The 24,317-nt window shown below is 48.1% G+C and overlaps 1 protein-coding gene across 1 annotated transcript; it reads left to right on the top strand.

The window, feature by feature from the left end:
- The first annotated feature begins 620 nt into the window (after positions 1 to 620).
- On the top strand, positions 621 to 23,386 carry VPS51 (VPS51 subunit of GARP complex). Its single transcript, XM_026685397.2, has 10 exons — positions 621 to 899; positions 2,104 to 2,233; positions 4,043 to 4,189; positions 7,649 to 7,868; positions 8,566 to 9,319; positions 11,487 to 11,702; positions 16,278 to 16,496; positions 17,248 to 17,360; positions 20,291 to 20,378; positions 22,744 to 23,386. Exons 1-10 carry the CDS (start codon positions 690 to 692, stop codon positions 23,002 to 23,004), a joined length of 2,358 nt encoding a protein of 785 aa, XP_026541182.1. The 5' UTR covers positions 621 to 689; the 3' UTR covers positions 23,005 to 23,386.
- Positions 23,387 to 24,317: the final 931 nt, after the last annotated feature.

The raw sequence follows: 24,317 nt of genomic DNA, 5'->3' as shown, positions 1-24,317 counted from the left end.
AGACTTTAGAAAAAGTGCAAAGTAGAGCAAGAAAGATGATAAAGGGTCTGGAAGCTAAAACACACAATGAACAATGGAGAAAATGAGGTATGTCTGGTCTAACAAAAGACAAGGACTAGGGATGACATGATAGCTGTCTTCCAGTACCTGGGGGGGGGTGTCTCAGAGAAGAGGGGTTTGACTTAATATCCAAAGCACTGGAAGGCAGGATAAGGTTTCCATGGCTACCGGCACTTCCTCCCTCCCCCCACCAACCAACAATCCCTTCACAGGCTATTCGCTTCACGCGGCTCTAAAGTCGGCCAGGGGCTCGAGACAAGTGAGAAACCCGGACGGAGCAGCCCTTTTTAACGCTCTAGGCCAGGGGTCTCCAACATTGGCAACTTGAAGCCTGGAGGACTTCAACTCCCAGAATTCTGGAGAGTGGCACATGGGGAGTTTCTGGCTGGGGAATCCTGGGAGTTGAAGTCCTCCAGGCTTAAAGTTACCCAGGTTGGAGACCCCTGCTCTAGGCCACGGCTGTCAAACTCGATCGCGCGGAAACCTTTCCGGAAGTGTAAGGCGCGGGCGCGTCTCCATGGAGATGCAGGCGGACTTCCGGACTGCGCCCGCGCCGCGACGGAAGTGTTCCGCGGGCGGAGGGCGTGGCCAAGCCAGCCGAAGAGGGTTTGGGTTTTTTATTTTTCCCCATGGCGGCGGCGGCGGCGGCGGCGGCGGCTCAGGCCGAAGGCGACCCGGAGCCTCCGGGCGGGAAGCGGCGTCCGCACGGGATGCTGAAGCTCTACTACGGGCTGCCGGACCCGGCGGGCGAGGCTTTAGCCGACGCGGCCAGGGGCGACCTCGGCGGCCCCATTGACATCAACGGGCCCCACTTCGACCCAGAAATCTACCTCACCAAGGTGGGGAGGGGGAGGAAGGGGGGCTTGGGACACGCCCCTTTGCCGAAGGGGCCTCTGAGCATGTACAGAACCCACTCGTCCCTTTTGGCCATAGAATCCGAAGGCTGGAAGGGACCTCTGGAGGTCATCCAGTCCAACTCCCCCTTGCCCAAAGACAAAGAATCCTTATTCCATCCCGGTTGTCCAGTTTCCTCTTGAAATTCTCCCGTCTGGTTCCTTGGAGGGTGTTATGGAAGCTGCTCTCCAACAATCCTGGTGGGCCCTGAGTACAAAACAGCGGGTGCCAGGTGGAGAGGAAACCCTTAGATTGACAGCTTAATCTAGTTGGAAGGGGGGGGGGGGCTCCACCTATTCTCCAAAGCGCCAGAAGGCAAGAAAAAGAAACCAGGGATGGAACCTCATCAAGGAGAGAAGCAACCTGGAATTAAGGAGAAACTTCCTAGCAGTGAGGACAATTAACCAGTGGAACTGCTTGCCACCAGAAGTTGTGGGTGCTGCTCCCTCACAGGAGGCTTTTAAGAAGAGACTGGACAGTCATTTGTCTGAAATGGTATAGGGTCTCCTGCTTGAGTAGGGGGCTGGACTAGAAGACTTCCTTCTGTTATTCTATGTTTTAAAGTCTGCTCTTTGCAGTTTGTGTGTGTGTGTGTGTGTGTGTGTGTGTTATAAAATCAGAGCCATTGTGGTGCAGAGGTTAGAATGCAGCATTGCAGGCTAACTCTGCCCACTGCCAGGCGTTTGATCCTGACCAGCTCAAGGTTGACTCAGCCTTCCTCCCTCCCTCCCTCCCTCCCAGTGGTTAGAATGCAGCATTGCAGGCTAACTCTGCCCACTGCCAGCAGTTTGATCCTGACCAGCTCAAGGTTGACTCAGTCTTCTGTCCTTCCCAGGTCGGTAAAATGAGGACCCAGATTGTTGGGAGGCAAGAGGCTGATTCTGTAAATCGCTTAGAGAGGGCTGTGAAGCCCTGTGAAACGGCATATAAGTCTAAGTTCTATTACTTTAAAAAAAAACCCAGATCAGAGTTTTGGTCTTCCCCAATGAGCCTCTCCCTCTCTGGAGATGCTGACTGGGATTCAGCCTCTGGGCTTTTCTCTGCCACTCTCATGATCTTGCAATGAAGACCAAACAAAAAACAAAAAAACCCCAAGCAAAGCTATTTCCTGCTGCCACCAACAAACATCTTCTTTTCCCCCTCTACCAGCTGCGGAAAGAATGCCCCTTGGCTCAGCTGATGGACTGTGAGACAGACATGGTGAAGCAGATCAGAGCCCTGGATAGTGACATGCAGACCTTGGTTTATGAGAATTACAACAAATTCATTTCTGCCACAGGTAATTTGAGGAAGGGGAGGGGACACCGTTGTCAGCCTTCTGTCCTCTGAAGTGGGTAAAATGAGGAGCCATTTGGCTGGGAGTCAGTAGTCTGACTCTGGAAACTGCTCAGAGAGAGCTGTAAAGCACTATAATTTTAGCTTATTGTCATTGCACCTCGTACAACGAAATCAAACACCATCTTCAGTGCACATCATGACCATGAAAATAAACACAAACACACATCCTTCACACTCCACACATTGAATAGAAAACCCCAACACCGCACCAACCCTGCACTATACAGTGGAATTCAACAGAGCTCCTGCCCTGGGATAGAAGCTGTTTTTCAGCCTATTTGTCCTTGTTTTTATTGTCTGGTACCGTCTGCCAGATGGTAATAGTTCAAAAAAAGGGTTCCCAGGATGGGATAAATCTTTGAGAATGTTTTGAACTTTCTTAAGGCAGCGGGAGCTATAAAGCTCTTCCAAAGAGGGGAGAGGGCAACCCATGATCCTCTGAGGGGCAATGATATTAACCCTCTGGAGCGCTGTCCTATCTGCCCTTGTGCAATTGGCAAACCATACAGAGGTTCAGGAAGTTAAAATGCTCTCTATGGTGCAGCGGTAGAAAGTCACCAGCGTATAAAGTGATATATAACTGTTGGTGCTAGTGCTGTTTCATCTAAGTATATTTCATTATATATTTCATCTTTCTTTTATGGCAATCATAGAGTGGTATTTCTTATCTTGTCTTTCATTGTTTGTTGTTCGATTGTTTTCTGATCTGTTCACATCTTTTCATGTCTTTTGATTGTTGTAAGCCACCTAGAGTTGGCCCATGCGTGATAAGCAGCAAATAAATTTAACAAATAATAATTTTGAGATAGGTAGTCCTTGATTTACAGCTGGATGCTTAACAACCAACCTAAGCAGTGGTGGGATTCAAATAAAAATATATGACTGGTTCTGTGGGCGTGGCGTGGCTTGGTGGGCCTGGCAGGGGAAGGATACTGTAAAATCTCCATTCCCTCCCCACTCCTGGGGGAAGGTTACCACCGGTTTTCTGAACTACTCAAAACTTCTGCTACTGGTTCTCCAAAACTGGTCAGAACTGCTGAATCCCACCTCTGAACCTAACCTTAATGAACCTACGTGGGGGCTATTTTACCTGAAGTCCCGATGCTCCCCCCTCAATTATCACATGTCCACACTTCAGCCATTCAGCAACTGGGTCATGTTTACAACTGTTTGGTGTGTCCCACGATCACATGACCTAGTTTTGCAGCAGTTTGGCCAAAGACTTCATTTACTTCCAGTTTTCAGCCAGACTGGATCCATACCATGCCGAGGCGTGTAGGGTCTCCTTCCATGGGCAAAGGGTTGGACTAGAAGACCTATGAGGTCCCTTCCAACTCTATGATGGCAATGTGTCCTTCCGACTCAAGTCACTGTGCAGTTGCCTAATTTCTACGTGGTGTTTCAGCCCCCTTTCCCTCCAGTCCACTAAATAGCACAAAAGAATATCTATTCTCCAAAGCACCTGAGGACAGAACAATAACTAATGGATGGAAATTAATCCAGGAGAGAAGCAACCTGGAATTAAGGAGAAATGTCCTAATAGTGAGAACAGTTAATCAGTGGAACTGCTTCCCTCCAGAAGTTGTGGGTGCTGCTCCCTCACAGGAGGCTTTTAAGAAGAGATTAGACAGCCATTTGTCTGGAATGGTATTGGGTCTCCTGCTTGAACAGCGGGGCTGGACTAGAAGACCTCCAAGGTCCCTCCCCACTTGCCATTCTGTTACTCCTGTCCTCCCCCCCCCCCCGCTAGACACAATCCGCAAGATGAAGAACGACTTCAAGAAGATGGAAGACGAGATGGACTGCCTGGCTGCCAACATGGCCGTGATCACTGAGTTTAGTGCCCGCATCAGTGGGACCCTGCAGGATCAACACGAGCAGATCACCAAGCTGTCAGGTGGGTGTGCCTGGTGTGCTCAGGTGGGTTTTAGATGGGTGGGAGACCAAAGCATATCATTGCAGCAGTGAATTTTCTTGGGTCACAAAAAGGGTAGATAAAGGTAAAGGTTCCCCTTGCACACATGTGCTAGTCGTTTCCGGCTCTAGGGGGTGGTGCTCCTCTCTGTTTCAAAGCCGAAGAGCCGGCGCTGTCCGAAGACGACTCCGTGGACATGTGGCTGGCAGGACTAAATGCTGAAGGCGCACAGAACACTGTTCCCTTCCCACCAAAGGGGTCCCTGTTTTCCTTCATTACCACAGCCCTGTTATCTGACGAGACTACACACCAGTGGATGCCAGGCAGACCTCGAACCATGGCCGCAATTGGGATCTGGGCCTCCGTTGCTAAGCGAGGCGGTTGGTTAAGGAAGCCGTGCCCAATGGTACCACCTTTTATGCAAGACTTCGTTAAGGAAACCGCTGCAGTTGTTAAATGGTCATTAAGCGAGCCTGGTTTTTCCCTGTTGACTTTGCTTGCCGAAGGTTTGCAAACAGCGATCATTTGACCTCAAAAACAGCGCAGCTGTCATAACTCCAGGCCAGTTGCCAAGAGCTCATGAGCCTGGGGATGCTGCAACCAGTAACTACTGGTCCTCTGGTCGCTTTTTTCCAGTGCGGTTGTAACTTTGAATGGTCACTAAAGGAATGATTATCTGCCATTCGATTTATTCCATAAATGCTGTCTTTCTATAGAATGCTCCTGCTTTGACGGTGTCCTTACACTACAAGCCGTGTAAGATGGCTGGGCAAAGATCTCCTGGACGAGCAATGAGGGTGGTGGCTGGGATGTAGATTTGGCATTATTGGTAGTCCTCGACTTACAACAGTTCACTTAGTGATGGTTAAAAGTTACAATGGCAATGAAAAAAGGGAGTTAAGACTATTTTTCATACTTACGCCTGTTTGCAGCATCCTCTGGTCAAAATTCCGACATGGTGGCGCGGTGGTTAGAATGTAGTATTGCAGGCTACTTCTACTGACTGCCAAATTGATGGCATTTCGATTCTGACCGACTCAAGCTTGACTCAGCCTTCCGTCCTTCCGAGGTGGGTAAAATGAGGACCCCGATTGTTGGGGGAAATAGGCTGACTCAGTAAACCGCTTAGAGAGGACTATAAAGCACTGTGAAGTGATATCTAAATGTAAGGGCTATTGCCTTCCTTCCTTCCTTCCTTCCGATTAGAATGCAGTTGTTGTTATTGTTAGTTGCGAAGTCGTGTCCGACCCATCACAACCCCCCATGGACAACGTTCCTCCAGGCCTTCCTGTCCTCCACCATCCCCTAGAGTTCCTTTAAGCTCACGCCGACTGCTTCCGTGACTCCATCCAGCCCCCTCCTTCTCTGTTGTCCCTTTCTTCTCCTCCTTTTGCCATCCATCGTTCCCAGCATCCGGCTCTTCTCCAGGGAGTCCTTCTTCCTTCTCATGAGGTGGCCAAAGTCTTTGAGTTTCCTCTCCAGGATCTGGCCTTCTAAAGAGCAGTCAGGGTTGATCTCATCTAGGACCGACCGCTTGGATGGCCTTGCAGTCCAAGGGATTCGCAGCAGTCTCCTCCTCCAGCCCCAGAGTTCAAAGGCCTCCATTCTTTGGTGCTCAGCCTTCCTTAGCGTCCAACTTTCGCAGCCATACATTGCATCCTTCCCTCAAAATGACGCTATAAAGCACTGCACACCAGAACAACTAGACACAAGGAGAGTTTTTTCCTGAACACCCATCACTCTGCTAAACAAATAATTCCCTCAACACGGTCAAATTATTCACAAAGTCTGCACTACTGTTATTACGGTATTAATCCTCCCATCCTTTCACCCATCCCCTCCCACTTGTGACTGTACGACTGTAACTTTGTTGTTTGTCTCCTTACGATTTATATTGACTGTTTCCTAGTATTATTTGATTGCTTATTGTACCCTGTGACTATCAATAAGTGTTGTACCTGATGATTCTTGACTCTTGACAAATGTCTCTTTTCTTTTATGTACACTGAGAGCATTTGCACCAGGACAAATTCCTTGTATGTCCAATCACATTTGGCCAATAAAGAATTCTAATTCTCTTCTATTCTATTCCAACTGGGAAAATCGTAGCCTTCACTCTACGCACTTTTGTTGGCAGGGGGAATCTCCTTTTTAGTATGCTGTCGAGATTTGCCATAGCTTTCCTCCCCAGGAGGAAAGCCTCCTTTAATGTCTTGGCTGCAGTCCCCATCTGCGGTGTTCTTGGAGCCCAGGAAAATAAAATCTGTCACTACCAGTATTGCAGGCTAACTCTGCCCACTGCCAGGAGTTTGATCCTGACCAGCTCAAGATCGACTCAGCCTTCCGTCCTTCCGAGGTGGGTAAAATGAGGACCCAGATTGTTGTGGGCAAGAGGCTGACTCTGGAAACCGCTTAGAGAGGGCTGGAAAGGCACTGGGAAGCAGTATATATGTTCTATGTTCTATTGCTATTTGGCAGTTGACTCCTATTTGTGATGGTTACAGTGTCCAGAGGTTATATAATAACTTTTTGCGACCTTCTGAACCAGCAAAGTCAACGGGGAGCCAGATTCACTTAACAACCGAGTTACTAGCTTAACAGCTGCAGCGATTCCCTTAACAACCGTGGCAAGAAAGGTTGTAAAGATGGGGCAAAACTCACTTAGCAGTGGAAATTTCGGGCTCAGTTGTGGTCGTAAGTCGAGGACTACCTGTATCCGACTGGCCGCTCTGGCATAATTCACCGGCAGATTTTGGCAACCCTGATTACAACTTAGAGAGGAATGTGTGGTAGCTCCCAAATGGCTCAGAGCATCACCTGACCAAGGCTTCCTGAGACCATAATTAAGCACACCCTTAGTCCAAACAACTCTTGTTTTATTTCAATGCTGGGAATTATGTTCTTTCCCAGCCTGTAATGAGTCCCAAACAGTTGCTTGAGATAAGCACTCACCTTTCTCTCCTTTGAATTGCTGCCAACAACTAAAGTGCCAAATGAACTGGAAAAAAACAACAACAACTGAAGTACAAAGTCCACACAGAGCTTCAAGGATTAACAGAGTGAATGACTTTGCTTCCTGCAAAGGTTTCTCTACCTTTGCCTGTCCTTTATACCTTATGGGAGGGGCAATCACCTCCCAGCCTTACTTCCGAGTAGCCTCTTTTGTCTTAGCTGCTCTCACCTTCTGGCAACTCTGTGCACACACGCACTGGGAACAGGCTCCCCTGGGTCCTCTGCCTCGCTGCTGCCAGGCTCCAGAGGCAGCACCCCACTCCCAGATGGTCCTGGCCCCATCTCTGCATTGGACACAGAATCCTCGTCTGAGTTCTCCCAGGACTCCCGGACTGGCCCCCGTTCTTCCCCACTGTCCGATTCTACTGCCGTCTGCACAGGCTGCCGATGAACCACAATTACCTGATCTGATTCCCTTCCCAACTCCAGGAGTCCATGCACTTCTGCGCAAGCTGCAGTTCCTGTTCGAGCTCCCGGCCCGCCTGACCAAGTGTGTGGAGCTGGCGGCCTACGGGCAAGCGGTCCGGTACTACAGCAAAGCCCGCTGCATCCTCCACCAGTACCAACACATGCCTTCCTTCCGGGGCATCCAGGATGACTGTCAGAAGATCATGGCCGACCTCGCTCAGAAGCTGCGGGAGAAATTCCGGTCAGTGTCCAGAGGAGGCGGGGAAGAGGGCAGGGGAGACTATTGGCATGGAAGGTGTGGGTTCTCGGTCCCTGAATTCCCAGAGGGCTAAAATAACAAGGTCTTGCAAAAAAAGCACAAGTAGTCTTCAACTTATGACGAGTCAAAGTTACTATGATGAGTTAAAGTTACTATGGCCTCAGAAAAGTCAATTTACAGCCTGAATTTACACTTACAACCACTGCATCACAAGATCTCAATTCCAGATCTTGGCAACTGGCTTGAATTTACAACCAGTTGCAACAGGGGTGTGAAAAATGGTCATAAGTCATTATTTTTCGGTGCCGTTTGTAACTTCGAACGGTCACTAAGCAAACTGTTGTAACTCAAGGACTACCTATAAAATGCGGCGAGTTGCCATGGAGCAAGAGGGGGGAATTACTACATCTTTTAATGACCCCATATAATCCCTTGCGGGGTGGAGTCTGGGCAACTGAACAGAGCTGTTTAGTGGCCAGATGCCCTTCCTGTCACCAGGGCAGCGTTTTTTCCCCAGCAGATACATTCTCATTTTGCCCAGAGAGAGAAATATCTGCCTCTGTCTGGGTTCGAACTCACAGCCTCCTGATTATGAGGCGAGAGCTCCCCCTCTAGGCCACCACAGCACTGCTACTACCTTCTGATGAGTCCACCTGTTTTCTGTTTTTTTCCCCTCCAGGGATGGAGGCTCCGGGGCCAAGGACTTAGCCGAATGCGTGGAACTGCTGCTACAGCTGGGGGAGCCGGCGGAAGAGCTGTGCGACGAATTCCTCTCTCACGCCCACTGCCGGCTGGAGACCGAGCTGCAGACCCTGGAGGCCGAGCTGGGAGACGGGCCGTGTTTAATGGCGTCTGGCCCGGCGACCGACATCCTCGAATTCACGGACCGCGGGTGCAACAGCTTCGTCAGCAACATCTGCCTCGTGATCGCCTCCTACCAGGAGCTGTTCATCCACCGGGAGGGCACCCAGGGCATCGCCCGCATGGCTCACGACAAGCTGGTGGCCTTTGTCGACGGCCTGATGGGGCGCTACTTTGCACTGGTGGAGAGGCGCATCCAGCTCGAGAAAGGGGTAGGCGACAACTCCCTGCTGGTGCGGGCGCTGGACCGCTTCCACCGGCGCCTGCAAGCCCTGGCCAAGCTCTTGCCGGCCTCACGGGCAGCCGCTGAAGGGACGGAGATTGTGGTGCGCGCGGCCAAGGAGCGCATCCGGCAGTACCTCCAGGCCTTAGAGAGCTTCTACCTAGACTGCCTCACGGACGTGCGCCAGTCCTTGGCTGCCCCTCGCCTGGTGGGCAAGGAGAACCCCAGCCTGGCGGAGCTGCTGGGCACCATCTCGGCCTCCATCCTCAACCAGATCAAGTCTGTCCTCACCTACGTTCACCTCTTCACCGCCAAGGACATCAACTTCTCGAACAAGCCGTACTTCAAGGTAAAAAAGAAGAAGAGGGATTTGTCCTTTTGTAACTTATTTCTCCTCCATAACAACTTTTTAAGATGTGGGGACTTCAACTCCCAGAATTCTGTTGGCTGGGGAATTCTGGGAGTTGAAGTCCACGCGTCTTACACATTGCCAAGGATTACAGATTAACAGAGTTGGAAGGGACCTTGTAGGTCATCTAGTCCAATCTCCCCTCCAAGCAGACCGTATACCATTTCTGACAGACGGGCAGTCCAGCCTCTTCTTGAAAGCCTCCAGGGAAGAAGCTCCCACAACTTCTGAAGGCAACTTCTGTTCCATCGGTTGATGGTTCTCCTCCTTATTTCCAGGCTGAATCTCTCCTTGATCAGTTTCCATCCATTTCCTTCTCGACCTTCGGGTGCCTTGGAGAATAGCTTGACCCCTTCCTCCTCTCTGGGGCAGCCCCTCAAATATTGGAAGATGCTCTCCTGTCTCCCCTGGTCCTTCTCTTCCCTAGACTAGCCAGGCCCAGTTCCTGCAACCCTTCTTCATATGTTTCACCCTCCCGTCCTCTAATCATCCTGGTTGTTCTTTTCTGCTCTTCTTTTTAGAGATGAGATACTGTGCTATACAAGGCCAGAGTAAGGCCAACTGATATACTAAGCGTAGCCTCAGAGCGCTGCCCCTCAGCCTTTCCATTGCTCGATAAGACAATGCAATCTGAATAATGTTTAAATTCAGTTTTCTTCTAGGCCAAATAACAGGCTCCGCTCCATAATAACATTAAACACAATCTTTTTTTAAAAAAAATACATTTATTTAAGAAATGCTAAATGCCAACCGGGGGGCTTCATAGCTCAGTGGTTAAGGATGTGGACAGCCCAGGTTTGAGACCTGAGCGCCACGCAAAGGAGCGAGGTCCCGTTGCCTTTCCCAGCTCCTGCCCACCCCACAGTCCGAAAGCATGCAAACGCAAATAGATAAATAGGTAGCACTTCGATGGGAAGGTAGCAACGTTCTGTGTTTCACCGCACGTTCTGCAGCGTCTTGTCATGTTCGCCACATGACTGCAGAAATGTGTTCGGACAGTGCTGGCTACTTCAGTTAAAAATCTGTGATGAGTCAGAAACAACTGGACAGGGGAAACTTTTGCCTTTACTTTAAACTAGCTCGATCCCCATGCTTCGCTATGAAACTATGTGGTTGGGCTCAGTTTTGGGGGAGGAAAATAAGGGGGGAAAATTGTGCCCCTACCAGCATCCATCGGTATCCATCTGGCTAGTATCCTGTCAGTGTGTGAGAGAATTGAGGGCTGTTTGGAAATTGAAAGAGTATTTGCTGTGAGCAAGGGGGAAACAGCAAGGAGCCTGGGCGTGGCTTAGTGTTCTGTACTAAAGCTGCTTAGTGCTCTCAAACTGAAACTCCTCTGGTTGTGTTTTGCCTTTGGAACAGATTTCTTTTCAGGTGGGGAGGGGGAGTAGAACCCCTTAGCATCAAAGCCTATTAATAATAACAATATAGGAAATGCTAATGCTCTGATGGTCATTTCGAAACATCCTTTCTTAGTGAGCCCCTAGAAGCCAAGAAGAACATAAGTGCCAAATTTCAAGTTTGTAGGCTTTATGGTTCTGGAGTTTTTGTGATGATGCGTGAGGGGTATTTTATATATAGATACCACTTAAGCACTATAAGTAGATTATTCACCTATAATTAAGGCCATAGACAAATGCATATTCTAGCATTTTCAATGCATTTTTAATACAATGGTTATAAGGTGGGAAAGGCAAATACAGGTGGTCCTCTACTTACAACAGCTCATTTAGTGATCATTCAAAGTTGCAATGGCACTGAAGAAAGTGACTTAGACCATTTTTCACTGTTACGATCATTGCCGCATCCCCATGGTCACATGATCAAAATTCAGACGACGTACATTTATGATGCTCGCAGTGTCCCGGGATCCCCTTGTTCTGACCTCCTGACCAGCAAAGTTGATGGGAAAGACGGATTCGCTTAATGACCGGGTTACTAATGTACCAACTGCAGCAATCCCCTTAACCACGGTGGCAAGGGATGTCGTAAAACGGTCCAAAGCTCACTTAACAACAGAAACGTTGGGCTAAATTGGAATCATAAGTCGAGGATTCCCTGTATAGCGCTCCCCCCGCTAGCATGTCCCTTTTTTTTTTTCCTGCAGGGCGAATTCTGCAGCCAGGGTGTCCGTGAAGGCCTGGTGGTCAGCTTCATCAAATCCCTTTGCCAGATCGCCCGGCAGTTCTGCGAGAGTTCGGGCGACAAAGGGGGATCCAGTCCGCCGGCTCTGTTGCTGCTCCTCTCCCGTCTCTGCTTGGATTACGAGACGGCCACCATCAGCTACATCCTTACCTTGACCGATGAGCAGTTCCTGGTACAGGTAGGGTCAGAGGCTGGCGAGAGCGCCAATTCAGAAGTCCTGTGATGACCTGGGGTGTGGCACAAAGGCAACCCAGCCAGAGAATAAGTAGAGGTCCCTTTATTAGCTCCAACTTTGCCCCCAATGATCCAGTTACCTTCCAGTCTGGATAAAAACTCTCCCAGGAACCTGCAACTGCCTTTGGCTGCAGATATTCCAATCGAAAATGGTGTAAACAGAAAACTTTAAACTATAAATCCAACCCAGCAAGATAAGGTAACAATGAAGTAACATGGCAGTACATCCAACCAGTTGGGAGGATGTCAGGAACTGATAACAACAGTCAACACTAGATAAACTCAACAGTTTGTTCCCCTCCCAACTGCCTCTTCTTTAAACTCTCTTCCCAAGTGTGGCTAATGAAGGGAATCAGGGCCCTTTCCTCCCCCGTAAGCCACGCAATTCACATTGCTCCCTTCTCCATTCCTCCCTGCGTGCCCTAGGATGAAGAGGGGGATGGGCCTGGGTCTTCCTCTGAACCCCCTCTCCCTTGTTCTACCTCTCCCCTGCTCTTCCCAGCCAGACTTTGCCCTCCCCCAGTTTCCTCCACAGCCAACAGACGGCTGTTTGTCTTCCTCCGATGGGGGGGGGCATGACAAGTCCAAACCTTGCAGGGTTCTTTTCTTCTGTCAGAACTTCATCAGATCCAAATTCTGGTGAGCAGCACAGAGAAGATTGCAGCCTCCTCCTTGAGCTGCAGACCCGACACTTCAGGAAGTCGTAATTTATTTTGACACTAACATTACATAGGACAGCTAGTCCTTGACTTATGACCGCAATTGGGGCTGGAATTTCGGTCCTAAGACGGAACACTCGTAAGTCAAGGCACCCAAGTTTACCTGTTTTTACAATAGTTGCTAAGGGAATCACGGAGCTGTAAATCCAAATATATTCTCCTGGAGGTCCGTCTATCTTAAAGCATGCTGGCTGAGGAATTCTGGGAGTTGAAGTCTTCCCATGTTAATGCTGGCTAGGGAATTCTGGGAGTGAAGTCCACCCATCTTAAAGCATGCTGGATGGAGAATTCTGGGAAATGCAGTCCACCCATCTTAAAGCATGCTGGCTGGGGAATTCTGGGAAATGCAGTCCACCCATCTTAAAGCATGCTGGATGGAGAATTCTGGGAAATGCAGTCCACCCATCTTAAAGCATGCTGGATGGAGAATTCTGGGAAATGCAGTCCACCCATCTTAAAGCATGCTGGCTGGGGAATTCTGGGAAATGCAGTCCACCCATCTTAAAGCATGCTGGATGGAGAATTCTGGGAAATGCAGTCCACCCATCTTAAAGCATGCTGGCAGGGGAATTCTGGGAGTGAAGTCCACCCATCTTAAAGCATGCTGGATGGAGAATTCTGGGAAATGCAGTCCACCCATCTTAAAGCATGCTGGCAGGGGAATTCTGGGAGTTGAAGTCCACCCATCTTAAAGCATTCTGGCTGGGTAAAGCTAAAAATCCATTGAGACAAGAAATGTAGAATAAAATAATTTTGTTCCCTGATCACCGCAATCGGAGGGACAAACATCTTTTTTTAAAAAAAAAATATTAAGCATTTTCCAACAATTTAAAAGCATGTTTACATTTCCAACAAAGTTACAGCCTCGTCAACTTTCATATTCATATATCAATTACTATGTTACTTTTATGTCCATTGTCTAACCAGATATACCAGGCATCCCAGGCTAAATAATACTCCGTTTAATTTCTGTCTTTTGACTCTAGAATCAGCCTGTCCATCTCCACACAGTCCAGAATTTTTCTTATCACTGGCCCCTCAGATGGTATATTTTCCTATTTCCAGTACTGTGCATACACAATCCTGGCTGATTTTATTATATGTAAAATAATGTATACGTCTGTCTTAGTATGATCTCCCCTTAATATTCCCAATAGAAACAGTTCCCATCTGAATTCAATCCCCCCTCCCCCCAATTATTTCCTCTATCCACTTATGAGTCCTACTCCAATAACTTTTAGCCTCTGAACATGTCCACCACACATGGAAGAAGGTGCCCTGTTTGTTTTTACATCTGCAGCAGTTTGGACTCCTGGTTGGGAACATCTTTGCCAACCTGGCAGGAGGTAAATACCATCTGTAGAACATTTTGTATATGGGGACAAACATCTTCTAATGGGAAAAAACTTTGTAAAGTATTATGCAACTCCCCGTGAGCTTAATTATTTTGAAATAAAGCCACAGCAAGCTGGTGACAGGAGAAGGAACACATGTACACAATGCCACTTTTGCACAATTTGTCCTCGGCGTTTCCTTATTGCAATACATCGAGGGTTGCTTGCGCCATTGCACGGGCCCTCCTGCAATACTCAAAGGTACCATTTCCTGCTCTTGAGCTGTGGGGGGAAGCCCAAGGAAAAACCCAGAGTGGCTCAGGCTGGGAGCAGCTTCTGAGCTGAGCCCCCCTTATGCAAGTTCTCTTCAGGAACCAGATTGGGTATGGGGGAAAAATGTTGAATATTGGTGACATTAGCCAGTAATCCTATATTAAGTTTGGCATCCACGTCTGGCTCGGATTAAGGACTCTGTTTACAAAACTAGGCATTTAACAGCATGGAGTCGACACCTTTAACCTGTCAATAATAAATAATAACCTGCTTCTACTAAATAATTGGATTTCTTTTGAAACTTGGCTCGAGACTCATGAATGAATTAGAGCATCCGTCGGAACACTGACATATCCAGTGTTTCTCAATTTGATAACTTTCAGATGAGTGGACTTCAGCTCCCAGAATTCCCCAATTCTGAGAGTAGAAGTCAATCCATTTTAATGCATGCTGGCTGGGGAATTCTGGGAGTTGAAGTCCGCCCATCTTCAAGTTGTCAAGTTGAGAACGCTGCCTCTCAGCATTGGTGTACCTGGTGTTTCCAGTTTTCTAATAAACATTGAGGCAGATCTTTTTACACACATAAATAATACCTGCCCTATACCAGATGGGTGAAAGATGGCAATCGTTGTCCCCATATATAAAAAAAGGGAATAAAAAGGATCCTACTAATTATAGGCCCATCGATCTGATTGACATTGCAAGCAAAAATAGATGCTTTTAAATAGAATTGAAATCTGGGTAGAGCAAACCATACCCTCGCAGGAGGTGCTCACATTGCAGCCCTGTTCAAAAGGGCCCAGCAGAGATTCTACTACCTGAGACTTCTCAGAAAACAACAACTGAATGAGAAACCGCTGGGAACCTTCTACCGCTGCACCAGAGGGAGCATTTTAACTTACTGCACCTCTGTATGGTTTGCCAATTGCACCGGGGCAGATAGGAAAGAACTCCAGAGGATTAATGTCATTGCCCAGAGGATCAAATGGTTGCCCTCTCCCCTCTTTGGAAGAGCTTTATAGCTCCTGCTGCCTTAAGAAAGTTCAAAACATCCTCAAAGATCCATCTCATCCTGGGCATCCCCCCCCCTTTTTTTTTTTGAAGTATTACCATCTGGCAGACGGTGCAGGATAATAAAAACAAGCACAAATAGACTGAAAAACAGCTTCTATCCCAGGGCAGCAGCTTGTTTGAATTATACTGCATAGTGCAATATTAATGCGATATCAGGCGTTTTCAATTCAATGTGTAGGATGTGAAGGATGTGTGTTTGTGTTTATTTTCATAGTCATCATGTACACGCTGAAGATGGTATTCCGTTGTACGAGGTGCAGTGACAATAAGAGTAAACTAAACTTAAGAGCAAGCAGGTTTTAGGCAACCATCTAATTGCCAAATATCCCTATAAGAGGAGAGTTTTTATAGACTTCACGGCAGCGTCTCATATGGTAAACAGAGAAGTACTATGGAGTAAAGCGACATCTCTCAAAACAACCTAGACTGATTTGATTAAAGCCCTTTACACAAGTGCCTGTTTGAGGGCGTGATATAGGGTTAAGGGGGCGCTGACTAACAGGATTCACACAAATAAAGAGGTAAGGCACGGGTGTATCCTGGCCCTGTTATGTCTTGGTTTATATATCAGTGACTTGCAATGACAGGGTTAATGAAGGATCCCATGGTACACATGCCAGTGATCCTCAGTACATCCTGTAACAGCTTGGTCTATGCCAGGGGTGTCAAACTCAAGGCAGGGGGCCAGATCCGGCCCGGGGTGTGTGTGATTAGATGTGGCCTGCAGAGTCCCTCTGGGCCCAGTGAAGGATGCCCTGTGGGGCCTTTGCCAGTAAAAACAGAGCTTGCGAGGGCCACACGCCGGTTGCAGGAGGCCATCGCAGCCCAAAACGGAGCTCGCAAGTGATGTCAAGGGGGCCATGCCCAGGTCAAAGACAACCTGATGGGGCCCTCAATGAAATCAAGTTTGACACCCCTGCTCTATGCTGATGATATAAACACTGAAGCAACTGTATCTTCCCGGAGCTTCAGGCTCCAATCTCAGGATGATGGGAGGTGAGGTCCAAAACATCTCCAGGAAAGGAGATGCTGCTTAAAATTCTGGTGAGTGACGCTTCAGTTTCAGGTCTCCCCAATTGCCAGGCTCTCCTTTCTCACTGGGTCTTGTCCCTCCAACAGGACCATTCCCCTGTGACGCCGGTCACCGTGCTGTGCACCGAAGCCAGGGAGGCTGCCCAGAAGCTGCTAAACCATTATGTGAAGGTTCAGGGGTTGATCATCTCCCAGATGTTGCGCAAGAGTGTGGAGACGCGGGACTGGATCTCCACCATCGAGCCGCGCAACGTCCGGGCTGTCATGAAGAGAGTGGTGGAAGACGCCACCTCGATCGATGTACAGGTGAATGCAGGGAAGGCCTGTTGTGGCCAGCCAGCAGTGCTGGCAGCAGACATGGACAGTGAGGAGGTTGGGGAGGAACCTGGGCCAGTCCTGGAGTCTCTGCGTCGGAGGCAGAGATGGGGCCAGGACAGTCTGACAGTTATCAGCTGCCTTTGGAGTTGGACATCAGTAGGGCAGAAGAACAGCTGGAGCCTGTTCCCAGGGTGCGCATGCACAGAGCTGCCAGGAGAAGGGAACAGCTAAGGAACAAGGGTCAACTTTGGAGTAAAGGCACAGGTGGACGGTGAACGGCCCCTCCCATAGGGAATAAAGAGGAGCGAAAGGGGAGAGGTGTTTGCAGGAGATAATTAGTTCGTTCAATTAGTGTGAAATTCGTTCGTGACTCACAGAGACTCCTTGCCAAATATTTCCTTGGCAAGGAGGAGACAGGATAGCAGCCTTCCAATATTTGAGGGGCTGCCCCAGAGAGGAGGAAGGGGGTCAAGCTATTTTCCAAAGCACCTGAAGGCCAGACAAAGAATAATGGATGGAAACTGAACAAGGAGAGATTCAACCTGGAAATAAGAAAGAATTTCCTGACAGTGAGAACCATCAACCCATAGAACAGAGGTTGCCTTCAGAAGTTGTGGGAGTTATATCAATTGGGGGGGGGGGGGGCTGGACTAGACAACCTCCAAGGTCCCTTCCAACTCTGTTATTCTGCACCCTATTCTGTGCTGCCACTGCCTGTTGCCCTTTTGTCTCCTCCCAGGTGGGCCTGCTCTACGAGGAAGGGGTACGGAAAGCTCAGAGCAGTGATTCCAGCAAGCGCACTTTTTCCGTGTCTCGACAACAGGGCCGCTACGCGCCCAGCTACACTCCCAGGTGAGCTGATGGGGGGGAAGGCCACGTTAGCGAGGCGGGGTGCAGGGGTTACCTCCTCTGCATGAAAACACCTGCAAGAGAGCGAGTTCGACCACCACGGAGATTTAAGAGGAGACTTAACGGAATACAGGTGGACCACAATTGGGCCCAACTTTTCTGTTGTTAAGTGAGACATTTGTTATGGGGACATTTTGCCTAAGTTGTTAAGTGAATCACTGCAGTTGTCAAGTTAGCAAACATGGCTGTAAATGAATCTGGCTTCCCCATTGACTTGGCAAGGACTTAAGCCTGTATTTTAGGGAAATGGCACTGGTGCCAAGCTATAAGCAATTAAGTTGACCTTGCCAGCTAGGGTTCTCTGTAATCAGTTATGGTAATTAAATTATGTAAAATCATAATGGGCTTTTTTAAAACTTGAAACGGCTCTAAAGTTTTGGTTTTCCTCATTAGCTTCTTTGACTTTCTGTAGGAGGAAAGAAAAGAGTACGAAGTAAAAAAAAGTATTGTAAGGTTTTTTCTAATGCAGCTGAGAATCTGATAAGTCCAATGAAACTGTCATGCCTCTGTTGGAATCTGATTCCAAGGGAGAGATTGAGCAGCTGACAGGGAGTGGGAGTGTGGCTCCGGTGGCTGTGGAGGAAACTGGGGAAGGGCACAGGCCAGCTGGGCATTCAGAGGAAGACCCAGGCCCACCCCCTCTTCATCTTAGGGCACGCAGGGAGGAACGGAGAAGGGAGCAACGTGGCTTACAGGGGTTATGGGGGAGAAAAGGGCCCTGATTCCCTTCATTAGGTGCAGCTGGGAAAACAGGATTTAAAAAGGGCGTTTGTGCACAGCACCTTGCTGGACGCAAAGTGTGCATTATCTTTGTTTGTCAAGCCTTACCTGGGTTCTGGCATCCTCCCAACTGTGTGTGTTTCATTATCTTTTGAAGTCTGCAATTCCTTATCCTGCCCTGCCTTGTTAATTGCTGCAGTTTGTGGTTTGTGTTGGTTTTTAATTATAATCTATATGTACTTTGGGTTCGGACTGCATTTCCTCCCTTTAAAAACAGTTCTTGGGAGAGTTTTTTCTCCAGCTGATGATAACTGGACATTGGGGGCCAAGTTGGAGATATTTAAGGGACTTTACCTACTTTTGTGACTGTTGCTTTTGTGCCACGCCCCTTTGGGTCATCACAGAAACTCTGAACATGAGGCTACTGACAATCACTTTTATTTCTCTGATCAGAAAGCAACCTTTTGGTCTCCCACCTCAAACAGCAAGGCAGGGAGAGAAAAGCAGGTGCACGCGCAAAAACTTTTTCTTGGGACTTTTATAGATTATACCGCTTGCAAAGACCGTCATTGCTACGGAAACATTACTTCATATCATGCAAAGCTCATGAAATTTTCTCAGCGCTTCTACAAACAAAGGAACCTTCCTTAGATGGATTGGGGAAGAAGTCCATTTTAGCCCAAAGCTTCGTTTCTCACATTCTAAGTTACTGGGAAGAACACATTCTCAGTTAGTTACAGTGAGCAGGTAGATGCATTTTGCGTTTCTCAAGTAGTTACTTTGCTAGGCTAAGGTTGGCACTTCACCTAGAGCCGTGATGGCGAACCTATGGCACGCATGCCATAGGTGGCACGCAGACCGATTTGTGCCAGCACACAAGCTGCAGACAAACTTACCTCACTGCGCATGCACTGTGCCTCACAGCTGATTTTCAGGAGGTTTGAGGCCTTTTTCGGCCTCCCAGAGGCTTCTGCAGGCTTCGCAGGCTGAAAACTAGTCCCGTTTTGTCATTTCCTGTTTTTCCAAAAATACCGGAAGTGATGAAACGGGGCTAGTTTTCGGCCTGCAAAGCCTGCAGAAGCCTTCCTCAAGCCTCTGGGAGGCCGAAAAAGGCCTCAAACCTCCTGAAAATCAGCTGTGAGGCACAGTGCAGGTAAGGGGGGGCGTGGGTGGGTGGGAATTGTGTGCGCATGCGTAGGGGGTATAGGTGGCACATATTGCCTTCTGGGTGCTGGCACAGGAGCCCAAAAAGGTTAGCCACCACTGACCTAGAAGTTGGCTCAGCTCCCAGCTCAGCACAAGTTACAATAGAGCTCAGCTCAGCCCAGCAAGGGAATCAAAGATTGAGCCAGACACACTCTGTATATGCTCTAATCCTTTCAGTACAAGTGGTCCTCAACTTACAACAGATCATTTGGTGACCATTCGAAGTTAAAACGGCACTGTAAAAGGTGACTTACGACCGTTTTTTCACCCTTAGGACCGTTGCAGCATCCCCACGGACATGTGATTTACATTCTTGAGAACTGACTCACATTTATGACAGTTGCAGTGTCCTGTGGTCATGTGATCCCCTTTTGGGACCTTCAGACAAGCAAAGTCCACGGGGAATCCAGATTCACTTCACAGCCATGATACTAATTCGACAACAGCAGTGATTCCCTTGACAAACATGGCAAAGAACATCATAAAACAGGGCAAAACTCACTTCACGTATTTCTCACTTAACAGCATAAATCCCAGGCCCAATTGTGGTCATAAGCCAAGGGCTACCTGTATTCCCAAGGGCCTGGAAAAAAAAGGCATGGCTTTGAAAAGAACTTTTGGGGCGGAATCCCTAGAAAAAGATCCTCAGTTACACAGAGGAATAAGACCATCAAATTGTGGGGTCCTTGGTGCTCTCTGAATTTGGTTGTGTCCTTGAAGACGTTCCATGACCCAGCTAGGGAACATCATCAGTGCTAGAAGGGAGCTTGTTGGAATGGAAGAGAAGAGGAGGAAGAGGATTGTGGCGTCCTTGGTGCTCTCTGAACTGGGTTCTTTCCTTGCAGACATTTCATGACCCAACTAGGTAACACCATCAATGCAGATGGGTGTATAATCTATTTAAAGTAATCAATTATTTCTTCTCCCCACGCCACAATTGCGGCCAGTGCCCCCATGGATACCAATTTGTTGAGCAACATCCAGAAGCTTTTCTCGGAGAGGATTGATATCTTCAGCCCTGTGGAGTTTAACAAGGTGAGGATCAGCGGGCTGCACGGGGCCCAATTCTTTCCTTTTCTTTTCTTTTCCTGCTCTTCGCCCAGCACCCTTGGAAGCAGACGGAGCCTTCGTTTTAAAAGTAGGCTGATTTGAACAATGGCTGGGAGAGCTTTTTAGCAGGAAGGAAAGGATACGCCCCCAACATTAAGCTACTTAGAACCGTAGTGTCAGACCTGCCCCGGTCTGATCCCTGAGGGAAGGAAAACCCTCGACTCCCATTTGGTGGAAGCGAATGGTACTTTTTACTAAGGGATGCTGGTGTCAGGTTTCCAAGTGATGAAATCCATTTAAAAAGAAAAGAGCAGAAATGGATAAACTCACTCAAAAGGTAAAGGACAAGGAAGACTCAAAATATTTACAGTTTGGGAAAACTGGTATAATTGGATAAAAAATAGAAGCCAGCGAGTGAACAGATAGGGAAGAGAAAATATATAGAGGTTATAATGGGAGTACTAACCAGATAGAGGAAATAAGTATTAGAAAATAGTCTGATAGGAATATACCGTTTAAGCAGTTAGAAATGTGTATGTACATGTTTTGCCTTTATTGGATATGTTTTTTGATTTTGTTTTAACTAAATGTTTTGTAATGTGTAAATATTTTTTAATGTTTAATAAAGTTTATTTTTAAAATTAAAAAAAGAGCAAAGTCCACCTTCCAAAACAATTTCTTTTATTTAGTTAAAGCATCTAATTGGCAAAGTCTGTTGCAATTCCGGATCTGACACAACCCGGAATTACACCACATAATATTGGAAATTAGAAAACAGCCTCCCCAAAGTCACCTTCTCCAACAGAAGTAAACCATCGTTTGCCTGGCGTCATCAATCTCCACTTCCAGGTCTCAGCAGGGTCAGTTTTCGTTCCCACAGGAAGGAGAACCACCTAGCCTAAACAACTCTCACTATCTCTGCTCCTCCCACCTTAGGAATGTGGCAAGCCCGAAACCCTTCTCCCCCCCACCCCATAACCAGCAAAGAGAAATAAAGGAAAAGGAATATATAATAATAAGGCTAAATAAAATGGCTAGGCATAAGTCAATGGCGGGCTTGATACTGGTTGCTTTAGAGGCAGGCGGAATCTTGAGTCCCCCCACAAAGAGACAAAAGCTATTCCCTTCAGTTCCCCCCACCCCCAAAAAATGAGCAATCCAAAGCTAGCCAATGCGATGCCACCAGGATGCTTTGGGGGAACACTGGAGGTTTTTTGTGGCAGGTCACTTTCCACACTCTGGGCAAGACAGCCTTGGCACGAATTAGTCCCACGAGGATCTGTTTTTCTTCAGCTGTCGTCCCCTCCCGAATTCCCACGCAAAAAATGCATACAGGTTTATTGCCCATTTCTGTCCGTCCCCCCTCGATAGCTCCTCATCCCCACCCCCAAGTCCTTTGATGGCAGGACGCCAGCGCAGCACCCAGCCGAAGATGGTGAGCCTGATGGAGACTCCTAGGGCCGGAAGGGACTCATATTTATGACGGTCTCAGTGTCCCGGGGTCAAGTGTTCCCGTTTGGCGACCTTCTGACAACCAGTCAATGGGAGCAGCCAGACGCATTCAGGGACCACTGGGCTCACTTAACAACCAGCGGTGATGTGCTTAACAATAGTAGCAAAAGGATCATAAAGCCCTGGTGGCGCAGTGCTTAGAATGCAGCATTGCAGGCTAATTCTGCCGACTGCCAGCAGTTTGATCCTGACCCACTCAAGGCTGACTCAGCCTTCCGTCCTTCCGAGGTGGGTAAAATGAGGACCCAGATTGTTGGGGTCCAGAGGCTGACTCTGTACACCGCTTAGAGAAGGCTGTAATGGCATTGTAAAGTGGTATATAAGCGTTAGTGTTATTGCTACCCCTTCCTTCCCTCCCTCCCTCCCTTCCCAGTTGTGAGAATGTAGTGTTGTAGGTTGCCAGCAGTTCGATCCTGATCAGCTCTAGGTTGACTCAGCCTTCCGTCCTTCCGAGGTGGGTAAAACGAGGACCCAGATTGTTGGGGGCAAGAGGCTGACTCTGGAAACCGCTCAGAGAGGGCTGGAAAGCACTATAAATCGGTATATAAGCCTAAAGGGCTATCGCTAGTTCTATAAAATGGGGCAAAGGTCACTTAACTGCCTTGCTTAAGAACAGAAATGTCGGGCTCAGATGTGGCCTTAAGTCAAGGACTACCTGCTTGGATGGGGGGGTTGGACTAGATGGCCTACAAGGTCCCTTCCAACTCTGTTCATCCGTATCTGTATGTGTAATCAAAAGGATTTGGTTGCCTCCCAATCTTATCCAAACAAACATAAATAAATATCCCGCCTGTGATTTTTGCCCTCTTTCAAACACTCTTCCTCTTCCTCCACCCAGGTCTCCGTGCTGACAGGCATCATCAAGATCAGCCTGAAGACCTTCCTGGAGTGCGTCCGCTTGCGCACCTTCGGCCGCTTCGGCCTGCAGCAGATCCAGGTCGACTGCTACTACCTGCAGCTCTACCTCTGGCGCTTCGTTTCGGACGAGAACCTGGTGCACTTTCTGCTGGACGAGATCGTGGGCAGTACGGCTCACCGGTGCCTCGACCCCGTGCCCATGGAGCAGAGCGTGATCGAGGTCATCTGTGAACGCGGGTAGAACGGAGGGAGGTAACAGTTAAGGATGGAGCCTTAATTTGGACCACGCAGGAACAGTGTTTGTCCAGCTGCTGGGGGAACTTTTAAGAGGTGTGGACTTCAACTCCCAGAATTCCCCAGCCGGCATGGCTGCTGGATGGGGAATTCCGGGAGTTGAAGTCCACACCTCTTAAAGTTCCCACAGTCTCTTTATTTTAAAGCTCCCAACTCTTATTCAGCAAAGGATCTTCTGAAAACTTCTATAAAGAGAAAACATTTCTCTTTCTACTGTATGGGAAGTGATGGGGGAGAAAATTGGGCTTGCCCCGTGGATGTGCCCTGCACCTTGAAACTTTCAATGGTGGGAAAATTCTGATAAAAATAAATAAATTTAATTCTCTGCTACCTTCGGAGTACTGGGTGAATTATTGCAAGCCAGCTGATCCCGGCACCATCTGCAAAATTGCAACTGTGAGCAAATACAATCCTTGCCCCTCTCTGATTTTTTTACAAGGTATCCTCGCCTGCAGTAACCCATTGCAACCGGCTCGTAGGTAAAAGATTGCAAGATCAGTTATTTGGAGGAAGCCCCATCGGTGAACCATGCAAGATCAATTACAGGTAGTCCAGATTAGAATAGAATAATCAGGAGAAGAGAGGAGAGAGAATAATAGGGAATAGAGAATAATAGAGAATAGAAAATAGAATAGAACAGAACAGAATTCTTTCTTGGCCAAGTGTGATTGGACACCCAAGGAATTTCTCTTGGTGCAAATGCTCTCAGTGTACATAAAAGAAAAGATACATTCGTTAAAGAGTCAAGAATCATCAGCTACAACACTTAATAGGATTACAAGATTTAGTGACAATTCAAAGTTACAATGGGCCTGAGAAAAGTGACTTACGACCTTTTTTCAGAGTTGCCCCACCGTTCCAGCATCCCCACTGGGTTCTCTAAGGGAGCCACTTGGAGGTGTGTCTGTGTCCTTGGGGTCACCTGAGTGGTGCAAATGGGGGTGTGGAGCCTTCTTGGAACAGCTGAAAGGACTGCGGTGCAGACTGGAGATAGGTGGTGTGCCTTTTGGAAACAAAACCACCACTTCGCCAATGCATGGCACAACACAGGAGAACAACCCCGTTAGGACAAGATTCAGCAGCCATCTTTATTTGGAAAAAAAAAAAAAGACAGCAAGGTCCACATTTTGTACAGAGAGGACAGCTGGTTTGAAAGAGGGATCATAGAGGCCATCGGTGTCAAAACTGAACAGCCCTCCCTCAACAGAGGGGGAGGGATATGGCATCACCTATCTCCAGTCTACAACACGGTCCTTTCAG

Source organism: Notechis scutatus, chromosome 14 (genome assembly GCF_049901735.1).
Source record: "Notechis scutatus isolate UNSWTSFEM ecotype Mainland chromosome 14, rNotScu1.2, whole genome shotgun sequence".
NCBI lineage: Eukaryota > Metazoa > Chordata > Lepidosauria > Squamata > Elapidae > Notechis > Notechis scutatus.
This window is presented reverse-complemented; position numbering and strand designations above follow the sequence as displayed.

What these genes read in the sequence shown, in the direction of transcription:
- VPS51 (XM_026685397.2), top strand. Translation starts at nt 690, where the DNA reads ATGGCGGCGGCGGCGGCGGCGGCGGCGGCTCAGGCCGAAGGCGACCCG. An exon ending in CGAACAAGCCGTACTTCAAG is followed by an intron (nt 9,320 to 11,486) that starts GTAAAAAAGAAG and finishes TTTTTCCTGCAG; the next exon opens with GGCGAATTCTGCAGCCAGGG. An exon ending in ATGAGCAGTTCCTGGTACAG is followed by an intron (nt 11,703 to 16,277) that starts GTAGGGTCAGAG and finishes TCCCTCCAACAG; the next exon opens with GACCATTCCCCTGTGACGCC.